At 53.6% G+C, this 22,123-nt stretch overlaps 1 protein-coding gene across 4 annotated transcripts in view; it reads right to left on the bottom strand.

The window, feature by feature from the left end:
- The window catches only part of BCOR (BCL6 corepressor), a 126,945-nt gene that overhangs the window by 23,562 nt on the left and 81,260 nt on the right, over positions 1–22,123 (bottom strand). For 2 of the 4 annotated variants that reach the window (XM_006864272.1, XM_006864273.1), the window contains exons 1-3: positions 21,265–21,509; positions 2,123–2,248; positions 843–921 (exon numbers count right to left, since the gene is read on the bottom strand). In XM_006864272.1, coding sequence (XP_006864334.1) covers positions 843–921; positions 2,123–2,208 — 165 coding nt within the window. In that variant the 5' untranslated portion in view covers positions 2,209–2,248; positions 21,265–21,509. Of the gene's footprint in view, positions 1–842; positions 922–2,122; positions 2,249–21,264; positions 21,510–22,123 lie in introns of those variants that run through there. The other 2 variants (XM_006864274.1, XM_006864275.1) reach the window with 1 other exon arrangement.

Genomic DNA, 22,123 nt, shown 5'->3' with positions numbered 1-22,123 from the left:
ACTCCAGTTCAATTAACATTAGCCTTCAGCAGAAAGGGTTAAGTAATGCTCCTAACAAAGGGTTAAAGCAAGGACTCAGAGGACCTGCTTCTCTCCTTGGTCCAAACCTGTTTTCTAGGGTGGTTTGCTGCCCACTTGCTTCTCGCCTCTGCTCCACTAGTATTCTGAGGGCACTGGGACTGCTGATCCCTTCAGACTCTGGGCCCATACATACATCAATGCAGCCATCTACTAATGCTGGAAATTTCACGAAGACACCAATTCCAACCCTTGCAACACTAACTTGACGGGGTGTGGGGTGCACGCCTGCTAGGGTGAGGAGTCTTTGCCTTTCCTGGACAGAGGAAGGCAGCATTTAACATAAACAGGGACCAGTCTTCAATGGGACAATAGGAACGAACTTTAGCTGTCTCATTTCTAAATCAATAAAGAGGCCACAGGTCAAGCTGTGGTTGCGTCCTCTTTTGACTTCCCCTCCCTGGAGTCTGAAGAGACAGGCCTGTTGTTTCATGTTTTACTGGAAAAGTAAACCCTACGGGTCTATCTGGAAGCTGGAAACCTATCCAGCTGAGGGCATCAATGTGGCATGAGCCTACAAAGGCCACGTAACACACAGCTCGCCAATAAGTAGACACGCAGACAGGTGAGGAGGAATATGACCCCTGGAGCACACCACTAAGAAAAGCCTGAGACCAACTGACAGGAGAATCTCCCTCAGCGTCTTTCTAGTCAGTCCTGCCCTAACCCAGGGACTGTCCTTTAATGGTATGCTAAAGAATGCACCATTGATTACAGATCACTGACTCAGATACCGCGTCAACATGAAGCCATTAATCTCTTACCACAGTGTGGTTCAAGGGATTTTCTTCCCTCAATTCCAGTCTGGCTTTGGAAGCGTCCCCATCATTTACAGGAATTTTCCTGTTTAAAAGGATACACCAACTTCATGAAAACATTCTTCACACAGTCCATCTTTCAAGAGATCTCTCCCCCCCCTAACAAATTCCTTCCCGGTTGTCCACACTGAAAAGGTCCCCCCAATGGTGATTCAACTTGTCAAGCAGGGCAAGGCTTGGGTGAACCAGACATTGAGCCCGACCACTTCTGCTGAGCAACCTGTTTCTCCACAGAGGCCAACAGGTGAATAAGTAGGCCAATCTGAGTTCGGCTGTCCTCGCCGACTCTTCTCCATTTTACCAAAGGGTTAGACATTTTAAGTAGTAAAATGGCCAAAAACCAAAGATACACTGGAAGGCTGGCGTTGGCCACAACCATAAGGGCAGGCTTTCTCCCCACTAAAGTCATAGACCATGTCCTACAAAACTGTTTTCCATGGTGACAATGAAGCTGTATTCCACTGCGATTATCAAAACTATGCGAGTGGGGGTACACTAGTATCATATGCATGTCAGCTGGCCCTGGTTGAAGAGGGTGCTGTACATCTGTGCCAGGCTGGGGCAGACTGCCCTGGGATTTGTTATCGAAGACGACATCGATAAAGAAAGTTGTCTGGTGCCAACTACCAAATCCCAAAGATAAAATCGCTGACATGCAGGGCGGGAAGTTTCATCATGACCCCAAAGAGCGGCTTCAATCATCTACTGATGAACTACCCCACACTACAAATTCACAGATCAGGAAGTCTAACAGAGCTGTCGGGTGACTCAAATCTGGAAGACAACAAGAAACCCTGGGCTTAAAGAAAGCAAAGGGTGATGAGCAACCCCCATTTATTACTGAGCAAACTATTTGTTTTAAAAGCACATCGAATGCCGATCCACCTGGGCCCATGCTTCTGACATTTAGAGTTAAAGCAGCATATAGGCTGGGATTAATTCTCCTTCATAAATATGAAATAATAAATTAAGGACGAAAGTGCATTGAAAGGCCGCTTTAGGGGCTAATCTTTTAAAGGGCGGCAATGCTTCGCTGAGCCGGGTTGCCTGTTAAAACTGTAAATCAAGGGCCGCCAGCTAGGTGGGAAATCGTTCTCGCCCACCCCTTTTGGACTGGCTATAGCTGGGAGAAGGTGAAGCGAGCTTCAACACTTGAGTGGGTCAGGAGCACAGAGAGAAGAAACTGGCTTCAGCTCCGGGGGCCTAAACCACACAGGCACATTCACCTGTCTTCGTTGATCCCACACATGCGAACTCTCTCGCTGTTCATCCAGCTGTGAACGTTCCCATACAGGGGGGTTGCAGAAAGCATGTCGTCTTCGTGGATAGCAGCTTCTCTTCAAGCGTCTAGTCTGTTTTGTTTAAAAAAAAAAAAAAAAAAAAAGTCCAAGGAGGTTGAGTAAACAGAAACAAAACAACCCAATTCATAGAAACCCTATAGGACAGAGTCAACTGCCTACACAGGCTTTCTAAGGATGCAATCTTTGTAGATGCAAACTGCTACTTCTTTCTCTTCTCTCAGAGTAGTTGGTGAGTTCTCAGCTGAGCACTTAAAGCATTGTGCCACCAGGGATCAACCCTGAAAATGTTGGGTGCCAGATCCCAGGGATTCAGTTCTTTAGGGGCTGAAAGGATAAGGGATTGGACAGAGAAGGCCCTGACAGTCAGGTGCGGCCACTGGGTCTGGCGGCCAAGCCCATGATGCCATTTCCAGCGTTGTGGTGGGTATTACTTCCCACGATTGAGGGTTAAAAAATAATAATAAAAAGAGTTGGTGGGCTGGTGAGCGGCCCCACCAGAGTCCAAGATTAGATTAAGCACCTAACCCGGGTGGTTTTGCCTGGGTGGTTTTGCCTGGGAGCTGCAGAGGGAGGCGGCTGAGTAATTCAATGACGCCCGCTCACAGGGGACAAGAAATCATTAGCGCACGCACAAGTCTTAGCAGCCCAGGCTGATGGGCTCCAAGCTGCTGGCACTCAAGAGCGGCCAAAACCCACCCATTTCCACCTCTTGGGAGGGGAAAGCAACCACAGGCAAAGGGAACAAGAGACAACCTTCTCCCCCCCTTCCGTACCTTCTCTGCCCACCGCCCCCACCCACATCACATTCTAGTTTGCTGCATGAGTGAAGGGTCAGGACAAGCTGCATTTTATTAACAGGATTATCACGGCGCGTGATTTATTCTCGTGCAGGATTTTAATTGCTCTTTGGAGGTTGAGCCGTTTCTTTTGACTGCGCTTCAGCCCATATCCTGCTGTTAAATGCTGGGTTAATAAGTAGGGGAGCCTTTAAAGCCTGGGACCGATGGCCCTCAGCAATTCCCTGCTCACAAAACACATCTCAGTCCCCCTTGTCCGGCCCTGGCCCCAGCTTCTGACGTGGGACCCAAGCCTTGGTGTGAAATAATTGGTGCGCACATCATCAGGGGAACTTTTCTTTCTCCTCCCTCACACACCCACCCACACAGTTTCCGAAACCCCAAATGTTCCCTAAGTCGACACATTTCCTTTGTTAGCAGGAAAAATATGCAAATGCTTGCTTTTACACTTTAGCACGGAGCCGACTGCCAGGAGCAGACTGTCAGGTCAGATGGAGGTACCAGGTCCAGGAACTCATGAGAGAGAGAGAAACTGAGGGCGGGAAGAGTTGAACCCCAAAGCCAGGTGATCCAGCTACATTTCTTTGTCCTGATGAGATCTTTTGTCCACCACCACCATTTCTGTCCCTGCCCCGCCCCCACCCCAACAACACCCTGGCACATCCCCACACTAGAGTTCAACAATGATGCTGGAGATGGAGAGGGCCCTCAAAGTGGCCAAAATCTGTAGACAGGGCTAACAGTGTGGGGTGAGGTTTTCAAGGAGACACCTCCCTAGAAGGGTGTCTTTCTTCAGACCAGGGCATTTCCAAAGGACTAACTACCTCGTCCCAAAAAGACTGACTTGGATGTTGAAGGGTTTGTGGGGATCATGGGCTTTTCTTTCATCTGTCAAACGAACAAATAAAGTTGGGGGAGGGCCATCACTAGTGCTGGACAGACCCAACCCAAAAGGACGGTCAAAGGCTGTGTCCTCCCCAAACCCTGTGGACCCTTCTAACAAAAGGAAGACATTCTGAGGGCTCTAATATAAGTGGGGTACCATTCCTTAATGTCTGAGTGTATTTTTGCCATTGGCTGCACCACACTGTTCCCTTGCTGGTTGCCGTGATGAAAAGCTGAAATTACTTTAGAAGCAAAAGGGTCACTCAATCAAACCCCCACGAAAAGGATGAGGGAAGAAGAAAGCATATGTCGAAGAAACCTCAATCTTCTGCTTTCCAAGGCTTAAAACTTGGCCTCTTTATACAGGTCACCTCTCCTTGAATAGTCAGTCACCTTGCTAAAAAGGACCGCCCAGCTCTACTGAGGACAACAAAGGGGGCAACTTCAACCATCCGCCCGAGGCCCCCACTGAGCCAACTAGCCCCCTTCCTCCCCCCAAAAGGCCAGCACCCCCTTCCTTTGTAAAACACTTCTCTTCAGCCTAGGCAAAGGCAGCCTTGATTTTGCTGGAAGGTTGAATGCAGTTTAGAGACACCCAGGACACTGGGTGGTTACGAGTGTCGTCCTTTCTCCAGGGCTCACCCAGCAGCGCTTTCAATATTAATGCCGCACAGATAAATGACACCAAGCACCAGCCTTCTCACATGCACAGGGTCAGATGGAATGTTGAGTGCCTTTCAGTGTCATCTGTGTGTGGGGAGGGGTGGGGGTGGGTGGGAGGTGTAACAGGGCTGAACATAAAAAAGCAAAAGGGCCAGGGGTCCATTGTTGGACCCTGCTGTGGACTATACACAAACACACACATTTATAATCTTTAGCTGCCCCATGAACTTTTTGTGAACTGTTTAAAAGTGGAGGTCTGTTGAACAAACAGCGGCGCCACTGCCAGCCATAATTTCATTGCAACAAGCTGAAGGCTTTTAACTCTTGAGGTTCCTGCCCAAAGATGGAGCTGAGTGGAAAGAGCCAATGAGCTATGGGCCTGGCCTGGCAGGAGGCCCTGCTGCTCCGGGAGCCAACAGGACCATCCTCAGAGAAGGCCATAAATTGACACCAAGCAGGGAATCCTGCTCCTCTGTTTCTCTGGGATGTAGAACCAATGGGCCAATGGGTACAGCAAGACTGCCCCCTCCCCCTCATACCCCTTTCTCCCTGGCTCTAGATGCTGCTGGTGATGAGCTGGGACTCCTTTCCCTCCAAGGCAGAGGTCTGCAAAGCTGATTTGATTTTACTGCCCCTCAGCTGTGGGACATGGTGAGGAGGAGGAGTGATTTCATGTGATGACAAAGAGAGCACCTCCAAGTGATTTGCTCTGACAGAGAAGAGGCTCACTGGCCCATATTTCTCAGTGCTCCCCTCCCCCCCTCCACACACAGGCTATGCTTCTAGAAGTGCCAAGACGTGTGAAGTCACTTCCCAAGCACTAACCTGTCTATAGTGTGAGCTGCTAAGCTGCACCTTGGCTCTGGGTTTTAACCCTTTTCTCCAGCAGAGGAGAGAAAGGGGCCAATGACAATGGATGGAGATGGAGAGAGAAGTTGGCTAGGGAGAAAAAGGGGCTGAAAGAAGAGGGCAGCTGAGGAGACTGAGGGGGAATGAGTCTGGTTTACCAAACCAAGAGCAGCCTGGGAAGTGTAGTGGCTGCCCCCTGGAACACCCCCGTTGCACAGCACGAATAACCTCCACCCCTCCAGCACAGTGGGGGTCAGAGGATGGCATCTCTGAAAAAGGAGTGTGCTATCTTATATGAAAAGACATGTTGGGGTCCCGTGGACCCCGGGGCAGCACCCACCCCCACCACTTAGCCCATTTCTGACATGAAGACATCTCTCTGGATTGAGGAAAATTTGCTGTAACTGCAATTGACCCTCACAGACAACACATAGCAGGGTGAAAGAAAGCAGCAGCGGCTGATGGAAAGCGCAGGGCGAGTGACTCCAAGAGACAGCACCGGGCCCCTTTCCACTGCCCTTGAGACAGCAGTAGGCTAAGGCTTACACATCCCCCTCTTCAAGCGGCATAAATAAAATGGAGCACATCTCCACCACAACATCTCACAAAGCAAACGATGCCTCCCAGTTGTCCACACAAGCACCCAATGGTGAGCATTCCTAGGGTCTTTGCGCTAACTGCATGGTCAGCAATTTGAACCCACAAGCCACTTCCAGAAAGAAAGCTGAGGCTGTCTGCTCATGTAACGGTTTACAGTCTCCCAAACCCTAGGGGAGCAGCAGTTCTACTGTGTCCTATAGGGTCACTGCGGGGGGGAATCAACTTGATGGTTTAGGCTTGCTCCGAGTAGCTCCGTTTAGGTGTTGACCTGCTAACCACAAGTTTGGCAGTTCAAACCTATCTGGTGATTGTCTGCTTCCCTAAGGATTTACAGTCTCTGAGTCACAATCAACTCCAGGGCAGTTTGGTCAGAGGTTCTCACTCACTAGGCACCCCCTGTCCCCATCAAGCAGTTATCCACTTGGTGGCCAAGGGACTGGAACAGATTTGTGGGTTCAGAAGGTTTAACAGGTGTCAGGGATCCTAGTATGGGCTGAGGACTCTACAGGTAGGAGATTTTGATCACTGAACATCTTAACTAACTCCAGGCTCTCACTCAAAGAGTGTCCTTGGGCAGGTGGGCAAACCTTTCCAACCTTGATGTCCTCATCTATAAACATCTGGCACTGCATTTTCCTGGGAATTAAACTGCACCATGGACTTGCGTTTCGCCTGGCAGTAAATGGTGCCGGCCACATCTAACCCCATTTAAGTTGCACCTGACTCCACTAAACACACTAGTGTACAAGCCACAGAATCTCTGCAGTTTCTTTTGGTGGCAGTACCCTACCCCCCACGCCCCCAGTCTTGGTGTGGCACTGTGGGTTTCAAAGGCGGGTGGTTCAATCTCACCAGCTGCTTCTCAGGAAACCCTATAGGGGGTCGCTATGGGTTGGCATTCACTGGACAGCACTTAACAACAACAACCCTCCCCCCAACCCCATCAAAGGAGATGGCTGAGGCAAGGACACAGGGGGCCAAGTCAGGGAGGGGTGACCTTCAGCAAAGTTGTGTGGAGTTCACCAAAGCCCAAAGTTAACCACACAGCCCTTCCTGGGGCCTCTCCAAGCGACTGAGTCACCAAGGCAGTGCTTGGCTCCTGGTGTCAAGGAAGGGAGGGGTGAAGAAGCTCCTATTTTAGGATGTTGGGGGTGGGGGTGGGAGGAGATGAGAAGAAAAAGCTCTCCCGGATGTGCAGTGTTCAGTGGGTCCTCCCTGGCTGCTTTTTCCTGGTATGTAGAGAAAAGTAGGGGACTCCCAGAGATGTACCCCAGGTCCTGAGTGGGGCCTCATGCTTCAAAGGGGCGTTGCTGGGACGGTTCCTTGCAGCCTCCCCCATGAGCGTAGGGATGGTGGGATTGGGGGCAGTGATCTGGCTGGCCCTGGCGACTCACCAGCAGCTGCCATTGCCTCCGGGGTGTCTCCACCCACGCCCCCAAGTTTTGCTTAATAACAGACTGAAGCAAGGAGCAGAAAGGAAACAAGAAGGTGGTTGGTTGGGAAACTTGTGAGGCCCCAACCCTTCTGAGCACCCCAGACCTTCTTGGCTGCCTCCTGGAAAGCCTGGATCAGAGCAGAAAGCCATGGGGGGAGGGGGGGAGAGCACCAGTCAGGGAGTGAACTTGGCCCTTGGAGGAGGCAGCGGCGGCGGTGGCGGTGGCGGCTGCAAGGGAGAGGGGGAGGGGCCCCCCCCCCCCCAGCCTCAGCCCAGAGCAGAGGAGCACAGATCTGCAACAAAGGGATTTTCTCTCTCCCACCACACACACACACACACACACACTCACTCGGAGCTCCCGCCCTCCTCTAGGATCCTCTGCTGCACCCACGTCGCCCACACCACCATCCGACCTTCCAGGAATTCCAAGAAGAAAGCGACCCCCACCATCCCTGGTTCCACTTCGCCCCTGAGGGGCCCACCCTTCCTGAGTCCCCACCATGGAGTCTTAGGCATAAAGAAACTTTGGATAGGCTCACAGAGAACCGGGGACAACCTGGGACACTTCCTGGGAAATAGGCACTGCTGACACCTCTGTGGGCCCATCGACCTGAGCTCGACCACATAGCAGAGTGGGGCTCCCGTGGATGTTGCGCCCCAAGATAAAGCCTCTAGGAGAGAGTAGCCAAGTCTGGGGAAGGGGACGCAGGTCCTGGAATCCATCTAGAGAGCTTGTCAAAGCGGGGCTACACACCTGGGCCAACTCCTCCCACCCCCACAATAAGGCACGCGCACTCCCAGATTGCAGACCACCTTAGGACATTTCCTTTGCTCACTGAGACATCTCCGGGACACGGTGACTGTTTATTGCTCCTTTCGCTTTATTCCTTGGTTGTGTCACAGAGAAACACGTGTGTAAGGGACTGAGGGCCCATTTGGAAGCTGGTGTCTCTCAATGTAAAGGGCCTAAGCATCAGAAACTTAGGAAACCCCCCCCCCCCACACACACACCTTTCAGTCTGGTCCCTAAAGAGCTAAGCCCCCACTAGGAATCTAGGGGGCAGATCCAGAATACAACCTGGGGGCAGATCCAGAATACAACCTGAGGGCAGATACAGAATAACCACTCCATAGGGCACCTCAGTCTCCAAAGCACAGTGTAGAACTAAAACCACATTTAAAGTGTTCCCTCCTCCCCAAAAGAAAGGAACCGGCTCCACCATAAGGCTAGTAACAACAGCTCCCATTTGCATACCCAGGAAGCACAAAGGAACTTTTTATGCCTAAAAGATGGGGACAGCAGAGTGCAGGGGCCCTATGGTCTGCATACAGGTTCTGGCAGCATGTACCCTACCCCCAGAGTCCCGGGAAGATTGGGGATGCAGGCCAGAGTGCGACAGGGGAACCCACTCTCTTTACAAGGAACAATAGCTGCTCAATCCTGGAACTCAGAAGATCCAAAACAAAGCCATGAAACAACTGTGGTATAGATGGGGGCCCATGAATTTTTGTAGCTGTTCAGAGCTTAATTACTCCTCCTTGATCCGTGGGACTAGACACGACACCGCCAAGGTTAAAATGCCCCAAACAGTGCCGAGCAGATGTGAGCGAGCTGGCAGACGCGCAAATGAGGCCTGCCTCCGAGCACGATAACAAGTGACTAATACATTGCATATCGTTGAAAGAAAATTATTTTTCTCTAATTTGCATTTGCTTGGGGGAAAAAAACCCAACACGAGTTCCTCCTCACAAGCACGAGTATAATCCTGGAAATACAGCCCGGCTGCTTTAAGAGAGCTGGAAGGAGGGAAAGACTGCCAGTGTTTTGGCGTTGCAGGCTTGTTTATCTTTCCGCCTTTCCTCCAAGGCGAAACTCGTTTTGCAAGCAACATTCCTACAGAAAATGGCACACGTCATAAATAGAGACCAATTTATAGAACTGGCACTGAAGTTCATGTATCACTCCAGAAGCATCTCCCAGTTCCCCACTAGGGAACCAAGTAGATGTCAAAGTCCAGATTAAAACTGGGGAGGCTAGACCAGATGGGGAGAGAGAACTCCGGGCTAGATCTGCAAACATCCCCCAGGCCTAGGGGGAAAAGCATATGGAAAGGCAAGGTTCCTGATTGTTTCTTGGAACCCCAGGCCAGGCGTTAGGGCTGCAAAGGCTGCGACCTTGGAGTTTCTGGGGAATAAATGTTGACACCCTGCTTGCCCCAGGACAGCCCAGAGACAGGCCCAATTTCTGGCCATCCTGAGCCCACCTGCTTAAGATTGACCAGAGATCACCATTACCAACTGCTCTCCTGCCCGCCCCCTGGTGCCTCCCTGCAGTGCCTGGTGGGGTACCAGGAAGGCCTGAGACTGTGGGCATCTAGTTTAATAAGTCACTGAGGGGTGGTGCTGTGGGCAGACCCCAGTACCTTTGCATCCTGCAGCTGAAGGCAAAGCCGCTCCTCCTGAGAACAGTGAGGCTTGGGAAGGGAGGCTCAGGGGTTTGGGGGGGGGGGGGATTAAAATGTCAACCTGCACTCCTAACCCTACACACAACCCCTCCCCGCTAGGTCCAGAACCTACAGGCACTAGCATTTCCAATACTGGAATGGGCACTGAGGGCAGCAGAACACAGCGCCCGCCTGTCTCTAACTTGTGTGAATAACAGAGCCATTTCAGAGGGGGAACAACGGCCTTCAGAGGCTCGCAATTTCCAGAAAGCCTTCAGTTAATAACACATTCTTTCCAGTCAGCTTACTTAGGGTACAAGTTATTTTCGCCAGTCTTTAAAACCCTGTCATAAGCAGCTGAGGCCCCAGGTCCACTGATCTGGGCTCAGGCCCTGCAGACAGTGACACTCATGACCCCCGTGGGCCTTCTCCCGCCACCTCTGTCTAACAAGTTCCCTAAACCACAACAGGCAAGGCATTCTGCACCCCTCCCCCTCAGTCCTGGGAATTCATAAAGGTGGGGGTGGGAAGGGGGGGGCCACACGCGCTTTCTCTCATCCAGGACGCTCAGGCCAGAAAGTGACTGCCACCTCTGCAGCTCCTCCGCTGGCCTGCATAGTGCGCGCTTTGTGTAAGTGGCGAGGCGGCGCTGCGCTGCTCGTGCGCCAACAGCTGTCACATTATTTGCACTCCCTGTAAACAGCCTTCACATTCCCCCCTTACCACATAGTTAAAGCCAGACTAACAATCCACAGTTAGAGATCAAACCAACAACAGCAGCATTGTGTCTGCCTTTGCTGCCTTCGCACCAAGCCCAGCAGCTGGCAGGTTTCTCCGGAACAAGGGACCCCCCTCTCCCCCCCCACCCCCTCGTCTCCAGCCAAGGCTAGCCAAGGAAGCCTGCGTTTGTCAGTGCCGATTGTTTGAGCAAAAGAGCACACAGCCATTTCGCATAGATTTCTGTGTGGTGTCGCAGCCCTCCCCTGAGTTGTCTCCTTCTGGTAGCTTGGGGGAAGCACCCCTCCCCCAACCCATTTCCTCAGCTGGGAATAAAGGGTGTTCAGACTCACAGGGTTGGTTTCTAGGCGCCACAGAGTGGAGGCTGGCCTGCCTAGCTCTGGCCAGGCCAGTGTCCAGGACAGGGAGGCCCACCGCTCTCTGTGCCCGGTCACAGAGGCCAGGCGGCCTGCCCTTTCTGCGGCCCCACGGCGGCTTGCCTCTGGTGTTTCTGAAATTGCCCAACTCACTGACTACTTAGGGGTCGCCCCACTGATCAAAATGTCCTCCTTTATGATTTTTGGTTAAGTTGAACATTTCCATAATCGTCATTATTAGCGCAAATTACACGCCTAATCGGTCCTTAAATAGATTTTAATTAAATAATCATACAAGGCTCATTTTATGACTTAAGAAAGGCATTACTTTTCCTTATAAACTTTCCATCAGGATACAATATCACGATACTAGATAAATACTTATTCTTTGAAAATCACCAGGAACTGATGAGCAGTTATCATGCAACACACACTATGTGTTGCCTTCTGGAATGGAAGCCGAGACCAGACACACACAGCATGTGAGCGACTTTCCTCCTTATAGCAATCTGAAAAGGAAGGGGGGCATTGTTGCCCACAAAGCATGACTTTGGTCTTCTCTAGGGTCAGCTGAAACAAACCACACACACACACACACACACCACCTTTACTTTTCATTATCCACATGAAGAGATTTCTCTAGACTCTCCTTCAGCCAACAGGCCCTCCCCACTCTCATCCTTTCCCACTCCTCACTCAGCTGAGTCTCCGTGCAAAGCAGGCAGGCTGTGCTTGTTAAATGCGGTGTAAAATGCTGTTAATAAAATAATAAATACAAAAGGACAGAGGCTGCTGCTTTCCACGGGTGTTTTGACTGGAAATGCCTTGGCACTTGTCATGTGTTTATGAGAGGGCCGACTGGTCTTGGATTGACATCGTTGGGACCTTTCTGTACTTCTTTCCTAAATGACGTGGGCCTAGAGCTATTTCCAGTTTGCGTTTGTACAGGACTGTTAAATGCCTGAGTTTCTTTCTCTCTCTTTATGCCAAGTTCTAAAGCAGACCCAAAGCTGGAACCTAACTCTGGAACTGGCCCAACCCTACCCTCAGTCTTTGTGGCTAGAGAAAGAGACCATCCTGGGTCCTTGTATCCCCCACCCCCCTTCAGGCCCCTCAGATGGCACTCAGGGCACAGACTAAGGCCCAAGGACCAGCTGTGGACCTCATGGTGTGATGAGGTGAATCGAGAGTACATTACTTCTAAAATCCAGTGCTGAGATGGGGTGGGCTAGGGTAGGAGGGGAGCAGTGGGCTGCTGGCCTGGTCAAACCCACTATTCACAAAACAGTATCAGCAAAGGCTGTAAGGCATTCTTTAGAGAGGGTCCGGGGAGCCTACAGGAGCTCTTTCAGCACAAAGGCTTTTAGGGGAAGAAGGAAAAAAGAGGGAGGTGGAAGGGGGGTTGGTGGTGGGGAGAGGAGGAGAGAAGGGGAGGGCTCCTGTTTCAGAACAGGCATCCCCTGAGAGTCAAGAACCAAGTGTAGCTTCAATCAAATGCTGACTTCCCCTCTGGGAGTTGAGTAGGAAACCCGATCACAGTAGTTTACTACCAGCCTGGATCCATACAGGTCTGCTTTTCTTCCCATGCTAGTAATTTTTTTTAAAGTGTGTGTGTGTGTGTGTGTGTATATATGTATAATATCGATATAAAAGAAGCAATCCTTGGCAGGCTTTATTGAAAACCACACAGAGACCTCATAACATCCGGACTTAATCCCTATCAAACAAACCACAGCACCTCTGGCCTCTGCACCAGGCCACCTCCTCTCACCTCTTCCAACCAGGTTGCTCCCCCTCTAGCTGGCTGTGCTCCCTCCCTCAAAATAATGACAGGAAGACTGGCCAAAGAGCACCTAGATAACGGTTCTGGAATCAATTCCTCACCATATAATGATCCCCAAGTCCTCTCATATGGTATCCTTTAAAAAGCAGAATGCAAAATACTGTATGTAACAAAGGGAATGTAGGAAGCCACTGCAGGAGACCCAGAGGAATCTCCTGGGAGGAGAGTTTCGACCCAGACTACTGGCCTAGCAGATCTCCAAGGGTGTCTGTCTGGATCCACAAGGAATAAAGGTGCAACCGATGGACACATGAACAGCAATCCAGAGCAATTATTAATCCTTGGGGCCTACTACGTGCCACGCACTCTTCTTTGGGCCTAAAGGTGGATAATTATTCCCAGTCTTACAAATGAAGAAACTTACTAAGGCTCAGAGACCATAAATAATGTGCCCCCTAGGTCACACAGCTAGTAAAAATGGGCCACGGTATAACTCAGTCTTGGAGTTTCGGGTAGGAGCCAATTACTGGTCTAATTGTTCCATCTGAAACTCTTATTTTCACATACTATCTCCTTGCACAAGTTCTGAGGACTTCCTTAGGTATTGGGTATCATCTAACTCCTATGTAACTTAGGGGCCTTGAACCTAGTTTCTCCTAACGCCCAGTAAACTCTTGATCCATTTACAGTCTTTCACAATTCTCCCCTAAACATCCTACAACTTTCCTACACTGGAAGACCCTGGGATGTGAGGCCAAGGCTTGCAATCCATTTCTATTCATCCCTCCTCTCCAGCAGCCCGGAATAGGCAGGGGTCCATGGGTCATATGCTTTCAGGTCCAGGATAAAAGTGCTGACTCCTGGTGTTAGAAACTAGGCTTTGCCACCCTAGTTTTGTCACATAAAGCAATAAATCAAATTACCTAGATAGAACAAGAGCCCTTTGAAAGCGGTTCCTGCACCTTTCCCAGGGTTTAAACAAGAAACAACAACAACAAGCCCCCCCCCCCCCCCCAGGGAATTAGTGGGAAGGAGCTACCCAAGATGCTGGACTCCCTTAGACCCGAGGAACGTCACAAAAGGAGACAAATGGTAGGGGCAGGGGTACTCTTTCATCCCTCAACTTTTTGTGTCTCCCATGAGTCAAAAACCACTTAAGGTCTGGGGTGACAAACCTCAGCGCCCGGTGACCGCCCCCAACCCCACTTTCCAGGTCTGCCCAGACTTTCCGATGCCCCGGGAACTAGCCACACCGACGCAGCTGACTCCACCACCCAGGGCCTTCGCCGGCTCAGCTCAGTAGTGACGGGCGGGGGCACCGAACACTCGGCAGCCCCTGGGGGCGTTGCGGCCCCGTACGGGTTTGTTCCTCTCGACGCCAGAGACTCCGGATGTGCGAAATGGCTCCGCAGCGCTACGGGTACTGCAAAGGCCTCAGCGGCAGGAGGGACGGGGGCGAAAGTGGCACTGGACCCTCGCTACGCTCGCCAGCCTAACATGCCCCTGCGGTCTGACCGCCCCTGGCTCTAGGCCAGGCCTTCGCAAGTGACTTTCTCGCTTTTTAAAAACTTTTCGGTTTCGGCGATCGATCAGGGCAGGGCTTCCAGCCCCCATATCGCGATCGCGCCGCGTGGACCCTTCCAGGCTTCCCGGAAGCTGTCCCTTCCGCCCCGCGAGACAGCGGCCCTGAAGGATGTCTCCCCCACCCTCACCCCCGCGCCTACTTGGCCCACCAGGAGCGGCGGCTTCCGGTAGCTATTGCCGTCCAGCCGAGCCTGTGACCGCGGCGTCCGAAACGGAACTCCAGCAGCCCCAACTATCCAGGCCTGCCCGCCGGGCGCGTGCGGCGCTCCCGACGCACCCGCGCTCTTAGCCAAAGCTCTTAAGCCTTAGTAAGGGGGAAGGGCTGCTTTGGTTTTTCGTTGTTGGTTTTTTTTTTTTAAATTAACTCTTCAGATGCAAGTTTTCGGTGCCTCAGGCAAGGTTACCAGCGCTCCAGCAGAACAATAGAAATGGGAGGGGTGCCGGAAATGGTGCAGGAAGACCCCCTAATTGTTGTTAAGTGCCGTCGAATCCGTTCCTACTCAGCTATCCTGTATAGGGTTTCTGAAGCTGTGAGTCTTTGGGGGAGCAGAAAACCTCCTCTTTCTCCCTCGCGGAGAGGCTGGTGGGCTCGAACCGGTAACCTTGTGGTTCTCAGTCCATTGCTTATCCTGTACAGTCAGGAAGACCCCTATAACCCTCTTAAACTCCCCTTCCCTTTACTATTAGCATTAAAAGACCACAGTACCTTCAACACAAAATGCTTTTTTATAACTTTTTTTCCACTGGGTTTCCATTCCGTCAACATGTCCCCCTAGCCCAAATTATGGAATCACAAGGGCACAGATCTCTTCTAAGGCTGTGACCTCCCGAAGCTTTAGGGACGCTCACCTGCTCAACCCCTGGCACCTAGACCGAACTCAACTCCTCCCCCAGCAGTTCCTTTGGTTTGCACCTAGACAATAAATTTAGTTTAATTTAGCTTCCGGTCTTTAATTTTAGCAGGTCTCCTTTTTGCATGCAAATCAATATGGCAATTACCATCTAAAAGCTCGCCCAGCCCCGGGTCAATGTAAATTGATCATTGTCCGCCTTCCACAAAATAACACCGGGAGTCTGTGGTGCATAATGAGATTATACTGGAAACTGTCTTTTAGATCACAAATTATATTTTATGCTGTCAGGATCTTCTCGGAGCGGACTTCCCCGCAAGTCTAATCACGGGGAGATGAGTCCATGAGGTGGTGGTGGGTTAGGGAGATTCAAATCTAAAAAATAACCGAGGACACCCCACCCGCGCCTCCATTTCTGAAACCCTGGATTGAGAGCTCGCGGGGAGAGGAGCTTCTGCCCAGACAGACTTTTTAAACAGAAACATCACAGAAAAACAACCATTAATGAACTCTTACCCAACAAAGATTCAAAGAGCCCTTCCTGGGGTACGCATTGGGAACAACCAGGGAAAGCCGTCGAGTGGGCCGTCGGACTTCTTTGGGGAATCGGTATACGCCCCCCTCCCCAGGCAAGAGGCCACAATGGGGCCGGCCTGAGAAGACTAGACCCACTGGCCCCGGCGGCTCCAGCTTCCGGCCGCCGCCACGTAGGCCTCAGTAGCGCAGCCGGCTTTGCAAACACACTGAATCCCGCCAGCCACAAACACTGGCAAGAGAAGCCGGGGCGGGCCGAGGCCGGCCTCAGCCTCCCCACCCCGGTCTGGGCGAGGTCCCAGCCAGGCCCAAGCCCTGTGAGCCGGCAGCCCGGAGAGAGAGAAGGTCTCTTCTCACCCAGAGTCCTTTCTCCCGCCCCTCTGCGGGCCCCGGGGCACGGGTGTGACCTCGAGGCCTAACAAAGGGCCTTCTGAGCTCCTGGCGGCCGCGGGTCGGCGGGGGAGGGATGGGGCACAGCGGCCGGTGTGGGCCCACGCGGTCGCTCACCCCGCGGCGCCTGGCTGCGTCGGCCGGGCCCAGCGCCCTCGAGGAAACCACGAGGGTGGCACAGTCAGGGCTGTAAGGCGCTCCTGGGGAACGTCCTGGCCGTCCCAGAGTTCGGGCGGCACGGCGGCCTGCAAAAGCCTCTCGCCTAGCCCGCAGCCCAGCCCTGCCCCGCCCGTTGAGGGCTCCACCCGAGTGCGGTCTTCCCAATAAAAGCAGGAATTCCCGGCTAGGCTCAGACAAAGAGGGACCGAGGCAAATCGACGCCGCAGGCAAACCATACCCTAGTCGGGAGTTTACGTGCGCGTCTGGGGTCACAGAGGCGCCTACTAATCCACCCTACACAGACCTTCCCTGCTTGATCGCCAGAAAGGGGGGGGGGGAACCCTATCAAAATGAAAGTAGAACTCTCCTTTATTCCTCCCAGAAGCCACATTTCTGCGGTTCTGTCCCAGTCCGTTAAAGCCTGGTGTCTTAAACAGGATCCCAGGTAGTAAGTACATCATCCAATCCACATGACTAGAGAGAGAGTAAAAAGCTAGTCTTGTTTCTCCAGCCATTCAAGGTCAAGAACTCAAAATCGCTTCGAAATTCTCTTTCATGTTCTACACATACCCTCTTCCCCATTCCAGAAGGGAAGAAACGAACCAGAAGTACAATCCTGGTAATTGACAAGCAACCACCTTGGTTTACTTTGCTTCATTTGGGCCAAAGACACATTATTCCCGAAGAAGAGTGTACTGTGCGGTTGTGTGGCCCAAACTCATCTCGCCCAGCTTGGGTTCCTTCCTTCTCAGGCTTAGAGGCGTTTTTTGTCATTCATCCTGTGTCTCTAAGAATTGATGTATACATATGAATGCTTTTTGTGTTTCCAAGTGACCTTCTTCACACCTTTAAATGGGCTTTTGTCTCTGGAAGGCATTTACAGAAATTCGTCCTGAGTTTCCAGCTCAACAAAGTCTGGGATTTGCCAGTCGAATATCACTATAGGTCTTGGGATTTGCATATCCATGTTTACATTCCTTTTGGCCGGTTCTTTATCTCTTCTGTAGCTCTTGTTCAATGTGGGCACCGGAGCCCAAATGTCTTGATTTGTTTCAGGACATGTCATTCAGGCACACATCTTAATCTGGGCATTCCTGTCTAATACATACACTTCCCCACTACTTGTATCCTTCCTTGCTTTGCGTTTGTGACTCATTCTTAGGCCAGACCAGTATAGGTTTGCAGTTGGGGAGGGGGATGAAAATGGAACTTGAGGATCCCTTACAAAGGAAGGCAAACCCTACAAGAAAGTGAAAAAGTGGGAAAGGGGACAGAAGAGTGCTAATAATGATTACACATGTATAAGGTATACATCCCTGATCTGTAGTCCACCTACCAATTGGAAACACTGTAAAGAAATAGACAAATATCTACAAAGTTGCGTTACAATTTTCAGCCAATACAATATTGGATACAATATGGATACAAATAATCCATGGCATACATATCAGGTCCAACTGCTCTATGGAGTCTGCCTCCCTGCATGCTTCTGATGTTGTCTCCCCTCAAGTTCATGGTTTCAAGTGGACCTATTTAGACAGAAAAACTCAAGGGCTCTCTCCCACAGCAGTCTCTGTCAGGAACCCCACCCCAAACTACAGTTCAGAGCAACCCTTCCAGTCCTAGAAGGCCTGCAAGAATTCTCTGGGAACACTGAGGTCTACATCTGCATTTCCCCAACTCAGTTCTTCAAGTGAGTGTGTCTATTGTGTATGTCCCCAGCTCCCCCATTTGAGAAGTGCCAGGTCAAACTAGATCAACGCTGCTGGTTCTGGTTTGTGGAAGAACCGAGACCAAACCACAAATAGTAGAAAAGAAAACCCTAGGCCCAGACTCGAGCCTCAGCCCCTCTGGGGGTTAACTTGGCCTCCAGGAATTTCTACTAGGCTTTTTGGCCCCCCTACGCATTACACTACCCTCACCATCTTTAAAAAGAACACCAGCAGCATTCCCTCCACCCTGCTCACAGGGCCCGCTGGCTAGCTGGCTCACTCGCTGCTCACGGGAGTCGGCTGCCGCCTCCGCCCCCCCCGTCGCCCCCCCCCCTCTTGTCCTTCAGCCGGAGGGAGCCTACACGCCTGTCTAGACCTATCTATCACAGGCACACCAACAACACCCGCGAGAGCGCAAAAGACCCTGCCCAGGTCCCCCGGCCCGCACGGTTCACAGCCGACAGAATACAGGAAGCGTGACGGCACTTGCGGGGATGGGGAGGACCTTAGGGCGCGGGCCGCCCCGAGCGCACGGCCTGTCCTCCCGGGCCCCGACCCCCCACGATCCCGCCAGCCTGGCTGCCAGGGTAGTCACAGATCTCAGCGCGCAGGGCAGTCCTATTTTTATCTTGTCTAATCCCAAACTGGGCGGGGAGCACAGGCGTCGTGCTTAGAGAACAAGAGATAGGCGAGGGAGGAGCGGTCAGGGAGCGACGCGAGCGGGAGCGAGTTAAAGACACAGTTGAGGTGACCGCGAGCCGGAAGAAAGAGCGGGCTGCGCGGGCCTCACGGCGCCGCACACACGACGCCGCCCCGCGAAGTTACCCGCCCGGCCCCTCCCCACTTCCCAGCTTTGCTCTCCGCAGCTCCGGCCGCGGGGCCTGTGCCTGTGTGGGAGGCGGAGGCCCGGCTGGCCCTGCAAAGGGCTGAAGAGAATCGTTAATGGGCTGTGCGGCCCATTGATCCGGAGAACACTTCCTAATTAACTCTCAGTCACCTACTGGTGACAGCGCCTCAAAGGACAGCGCTGGGGCCCACAAAGCCCCAGCCCCGACCTGCCCTCCGAGCGCTTGGCGCCCGAACCCTGGGCGCTCTTCTAAACACCCCAGGCAATCTGATGTGTGGCAGCGTATACCCGCACACTAAAGCCAGCCTCGAATTAAACCTGGACGGCATATTAATCATGGCCATCCCACCTCTCTTTTCCTCTACGCGTTAAAATTGTGTCTCAAATCAACACCAGAACCAACATTGCGAAGCCTAGACCAGATAACAGGTCGGGGCCGAAGTGGGAAGGGTCCATGTCCAGGAGTCTCCGAGGCCGACAATTAAAAGGCCTTACACACAAGCAATTCTGTTAGCAAACCCGAATCCAACACCTCGTAAGGATTGATTTCGGCCTTTGGTGTCTGTTTCCAGTGCCACAGGAAGTGTCAGATGGCCAGAAATACCCAAGTCTGTCTGTGCTCACCACCCACCACCTTCTGGGGTGGGCCATTTCCTCCTCATTTTTACTCCCAAGCCATTTGAAAGATCTCTTAGGACTACCCCCTAGAACCAAATACCATTACCCCTCCCCCTAACCGCCTTTAAAAAAAAACCTAAAACCCGGAGCTGTCTAGTCTAGACACTGCGAGGCTGTGTGATACTTATTTGAAGCATGCTGTTTTCTTTTTAAGGTTTGTTTTTAAATACACACAACCTTCCTTCTCCTTCCTTCCTCTCTCTTCATTCCCCAACCCCCATCCTCCAGACGTTGGTGGCGCGCGCCCCCGCGCGCGGGCACTCACAGCCTCTAGCTGGAGATCACGGACTTTCTGGAAAAGATTCATTAACAGCAAAATTAAGCCTCGCCCGGCCTCGGCCTACAGGCGGCCAGACTCTGTCGACTCCGGGACCTGGGAACGTGCCCACTCGAGCGTGTGAGCAGCGAGAAGCCCGTTGGGACCAAGCGTGCTGCGAGGCGACCCACTCCGCACTCGGCGCCCCAAGCCTAGCTCTGTAAACAGCAGGCGCACGTCGCCGCCGCCCGGAGCCCCCGAGTTGGCGGAATCTGCAACGAAGCTTCTAGCCCTCTCGGAGACCGGGCCCCGCAGCTCGTCGGCGCCTCGCCCTCCTTGGTCCAGGATCGCGTCCTAATGTGAAAGTTCTCTTCGCCCTCTGCCTCTGAACTGCACGCCCCCCAGCCCTCTGAGTGGAATCAACTTCCTCTGGCTGCAGACACGCACAAGCTCAAGAGAGGTTCCCACCAAACCCCCCGCTGCCTAGCCGAGGGCCCAGGGTGTCCCCCCACCCTCCCCCAGCCCTCTGGCTGCCGCCCCCGCACAAGCTACCTCCACCCTAGAGGCTCTTAACTCAAAACCCGCCCCACAACGCCAGGTGGGGCTGGGTGGAGGAAAGAGGAGGCGCAGATTACACCTAAAAAGAACATTTACAAAACAAAGCGTCTGACCTGGTGGGCGGGCGGACAGACCCAGTCGGAACCCTCTCTCAGGGTTCGATTTCCTAGTAGTTGTGTGTGTATGTGTGTGTTGTTGTTGTTGCCAAATCCACGTGATTCGCGCTTTAGGGACAGCAGAGAAAAAACCCGGGACTCCCCTCCTGAGTTACGCTGCGGCGGCGGCGGCAGGTCGAGCTCTGCTCGGCCCGGGGCGCCCGCCACACACCCTCGCGCACGCACACGCCGTCGTTCCACTTGGAGGAACGGCCAGCCCCCAGAGAGGCGAGGCGAGATGAGGCGAGGCGGCGGTGGCGGCTGGGGGTTTTTACAGTTCTTCCCCGGGTCGGAAAAAAAAAAAAAAAAAAAAAAAGCAGACGGGAACCCGCCGCCCTCCCCTTCCTGCTCGTGAGCTAACGCCGAGCCGAGCTTCCCAGTTTCCAGCCGCCCCCCCCCCCGCGCGACTCGCGGCGCTCCGCGGCGACCGCGCTCCCGCGCACAAACACACCACAGTGTGCAAACTTCCACTCCGCGAACTCCCTGCTCTCCTCCTCCTTGCCGCCCCCCAGGAGGCAGCGGGCCCCCAACATCCCTCCTTCGCTCTGCCCACGCGAGGCCGCTTAGGTTGGCTACAATTTTCATAACTTAAGAGCTGTGAGATAAAAACGAAAGCGAGCAAGGCAGCCAAAGGGAAGCGCGGAGACGAAAAGCTTCGCGGGGTAAGCAAGAGTCAGATGAGACACCCGCGGTGAGCAGGGGACCCGAGGGAAGGGGCCGACTGCAGCCCGCGACGCACCTACTCGCTTGCCCGCCCGCGGCCTCCCCCGGGAAAGGTGTTCCGGGCACTGACCTGAAACCTCCGGCAGAGGAGTAGGTACGGCGCCTGCGATCCGGCGCTTCCAAGTTTCCCCCCCACCCCGAAGAGAGTCCAGACGATGAGGAAGAGCAGGGGACAGCTGGGCGGGAGGGTAGCGATGTGCTGGGGGCGACGTGGAGCCGCGAAGAAGGAGCCGGGCCGGGGAAGCGCGGCGAGCAGCAAAGTTTGCTGTCCCCGGCTGCCCGCAGCCAGCTCGCGGCGCCGCGCTCGCTCGCCTCTCTCGCTTGTCTGCTGCCAGCCGGCTGCCCTCGGGGTCGGCCCCGCCGAGGGGTGGGCACTGGGCCTGGTGGGGGCGGGGCGGGGCGGGGCGGACTCGGCGCCTCCGGGCAGGTGGCGACAGCCCCGCGCGGTTGTACGGGCTCCCGCGACTGCGCCGGGCTCGGCCGGGCTCAACAGCTCCCGCGCCGCCGCTGCTGCCAACCGCGCTCGGGCAGGAACCCCAGCGCCATGTTGACGGTTCGCCGCGAGCGCCCGCTCGGGCTGTGTGTGTGTGTGTGTTGGCCAAGTCGTCCCTGCGCGGCGACAGCGCGGCTTGGGCTCCCCGCCCGGTGGCTCACGGGCTCCCCCTCCGCCGCCGCCCGCCTCGCTCTCGGTCGCAGTCTGGGCTCCGGCGCGTCTCCCCCGCAGCCGCCGAGCTCGGCCAGCGTTCAGCGAGGAGCGCAGCTCTGCCTCACCTTGCCGCTGGGAGCCCGGGCTCCGTCTGCCGCCGCACGCCGCGATCCCAACGCGTCCCCCTCCCTCGTTCCCTCCTCTTCCTCCTCCCCCTCCCTCCGCCCGCCCGCACCATCATCTGTATTCCGCTCTCGTCTCCGCCGCTCTCGGCTGCTCTCGG

Source organism: Chrysochloris asiatica, unplaced genomic scaffold (genome assembly GCF_000296735.1).
Source record: "Chrysochloris asiatica unplaced genomic scaffold, ChrAsi1.0 scaffold00062, whole genome shotgun sequence".
In the NCBI taxonomy this organism is placed as follows: Eukaryota; Metazoa; Chordata; class Mammalia; order Afrosoricida; family Chrysochloridae; genus Chrysochloris; species Chrysochloris asiatica.
Note: the sequence above shows the minus strand (reverse complement) of the source record. Positions and strands in the feature narration are given on the sequence as shown.